At 49.5% G+C, this 2,652-nt stretch overlaps 1 protein-coding gene across 1 annotated transcript in view; it reads right to left on the bottom strand.

The window, feature by feature from the left end:
* Positions 1-597: 597 nt before the first annotated feature.
* The window catches only part of LOC137362324 (probable G-protein coupled receptor 139), a gene marked incomplete at its 5' end in the record, with an annotated part of 100,060 nt that continues 98,005 nt past the window's right edge, over positions 598-2,652 (bottom strand). Inside the window, one exon of the mRNA XM_068026736.1 lies at positions 598-1,496. Coding sequence (XP_067882837.1) covers positions 598-1,496 — 899 coding nt within the window. The remainder of the gene's footprint in view (positions 1,497-2,652) is intronic.

Here is a 2,652-nt window from a genome sequence, read left to right as displayed (position 1 = left end):
GCCGTCACCCTTGAAACAGACCCGCCCCACTGCCCGTCAACCCGGAAACAGACCCCGCCACGATTCCCCTTCACCCTGGAGACTCGCCCCGCCCTCACTTCCGGTCACCCTGGAAACTGGTCCCGCCTCCACTCCTCCATCACCCTGGCAACTGGCCCTGCCTCCCTCATTTGTCACCCTGGAAACAGACCCCGGCCCCACTCTCCATCACCCTGGAAACAGACACCAACCCCCCACTCCCCGTCATCCTGGAAACAGACACCGCCCCCACTTCCCATCATCCTTGAAACAGACATCACCTCCAATCTTCCGTCACCAGGGACAAAGTCTCCACCTCCATCTCTCCATGGTGAAAGGCTCCGCCCCCGCACTGTCTCCATGGTGACAGTCTCCATCCCCGCACTGTTTCAATGGTGACAGGCCCAGCCCCGCTCTGTCTCCATAGTGACAGTGTACACCCCACTCTGTCTCCGTGGATACAGTCCCCGCCCCCGCTCTGTATCCATGTTGACAGGCCACGCCCCCTCTCTGTCTCCATGGTGACAAGCCCCGCCTCCGCTCTGTCTCCACGGTGACAGGCTCCTCCCCCTCCTATGATCATTGAATGTATTTAACAATTGTAGTAAAGGGATAATTCAGCACATTCTTCAACTGCTCTCTGAACTGAGTCTGGGTCACGGCGTAAATTGCAGTGTTTGTACAGCAACTCAGGAGCTGCAGCATGAAGCCCAATTCCCGCATAAACACACGGGGAGGAACAGACTGATGCCCCAAATACCACATCCTCTTCCATATTGAATACACCATTAACATGGCCCACAACAGGATGAAATTCACCGAGATAACTAACAGTAAAATGATGGATTTCCTTCGACTCTCCATCTCGGGGTCTCTGCGACTCTCCCCACTGCTGTGAGCTCGGAGTCTCCTGCGTCCTCTGCTGCTCACTAAAATATGTCGCACGGTGAGAGCGTTGAGCAGCAGAATCAGCACAAATGGGATCCCCGGGGTTAGAATGTTGTGAAGGAGCTCGATTGTTATCCAGACTCGAGAGAAATGAACATCCCCTGTTACCCAACAAAACCAGGGGTCATTCACCAGCCAATACAGACCTGTTAACATAAAATACCAGAAGATGTTCTTTAAACAGCTGAGCGCAGTCACTGTTCCCACAACCACAGCCGACGTTTTCTCACTGCAATATTTTCTTTTCAGCTTCTGGCAAGAAATGGCTACAAATCGATCAAAGGTGAAAGTGACGGTGAACCAGACAGAACAGTCTGTGGCTGCGTAAAGCAGGACGGCGTGGATATTACACACGGGGATGGACTGCAGGAACAGAAACTGTTCCCGATAAACAATGGGAATGTGTCTCAAAATCAGGTCCAGGATAATGACCACAAGATCCGCCGCTGACATGGCCACCAGGTAGCGAGTGACACATTTGGAGAGACCGCACTTTCCCCGAGACAGGATCCCAATCGTCAGCAAGTTAACTGTGAGGAAGGGAAATAAACAGATAAATTATACATCAGACTGGAGCAAAGTTACCAGTTTGATTGAGGACTTATTGAGATTTATAAATGTGTTCCTGAATCCAGTAATGTATTAAAATGATTGAACCTGAATGAACGAATGGGAAGGTCTGTGATACGGTGAAAACAGGAGAGATTAAACAATAAAAGGATGATATTGAAATTGTTAAATTCAATGTTGATCATAATCCTCCCTCGCCCTCCTGTTTCCCCGTCTGGTTGAAAAACGGTTCCATCTCTAATCTCTCCCAGTTCTGATGAAGGGTCAGCGACTTGAAACATTAACTCTGTTTCTCTCTCAAAACTTCCTGCCAGACCTGCAGAGTATTTCCAGCGTTTTATGTTTTTATTTCAGATTTCCAGCATCTGCAGCACAGTGGACTTGTGTCAAGAGTTAAATACTGAACTGACTGAGAGACTCTGTCTTAATGCCTGTGGTGTGATGTGTGTGTGTGTGTGAGTGAGTGTGTGTGTTTATATGGCAGGCCCAGTGCTGGGGTGTGACCTGTGTGTGTGTGTGTGTGTCAGAGAGAGAGAGTGTGCGTTTCTGAGAGAGAGCATGTGTGTGTGAGAGAGAGCGTATGTGGGTGAGAGAGAGTGTGTGTGTGTTTGTGTATAAGAGAGAGAGAGCCTGTGTGTCTCTGAGAGAGAGCATGTGTTTGTGCGTGTGAGAGAGAGAGCATGCGTGTGTGTGTATGAGAGTGAGGGTGTGTGTGTGCATGAGAGAACGTGTGTCTGTGTGTCTGATTGTGCGTCTGAGAGAGTATGTGTGTATTAGTGTGCATGTGTGAGTGTGTGAGAGAGATAGCATGTGTGTGCATAAGTGTGTGAGTGAGTGTGTGTATGAGCGTGTGTGAGTGTGCATCCAAGAGAGCATGTATGTGTGTTAGATAGAGAGCGTGTGTATTTCTGAGAGAGAGCATGTGTGTGTGTGAGAGAGAGAGCGTGTGTGTGTGCGTGTGTGTGAGAGAGGGTATGTGTGTATGTGTGTGTGTGAGAGAGAGACAGCGCATGTGTGTGTATGAGTGTGTGTATGCGTGTGTGTGATAGAACATGCCCGTGTGTTTGACAGAGAGTGTATGTGTGTGTGTGTGATGGAGTCAGAGAGAGCATGTGT

This window comes from Heterodontus francisci, unplaced genomic scaffold (genome assembly GCF_036365525.1).
Source record: "Heterodontus francisci isolate sHetFra1 unplaced genomic scaffold, sHetFra1.hap1 HAP1_SCAFFOLD_70_2, whole genome shotgun sequence".
Classification (NCBI taxonomy): Eukaryota; Metazoa; Chordata; class Chondrichthyes; order Heterodontiformes; family Heterodontidae; genus Heterodontus; species Heterodontus francisci.
Note: the sequence above shows the minus strand (reverse complement) of the source record. Positions and strands in the feature narration are given on the sequence as shown.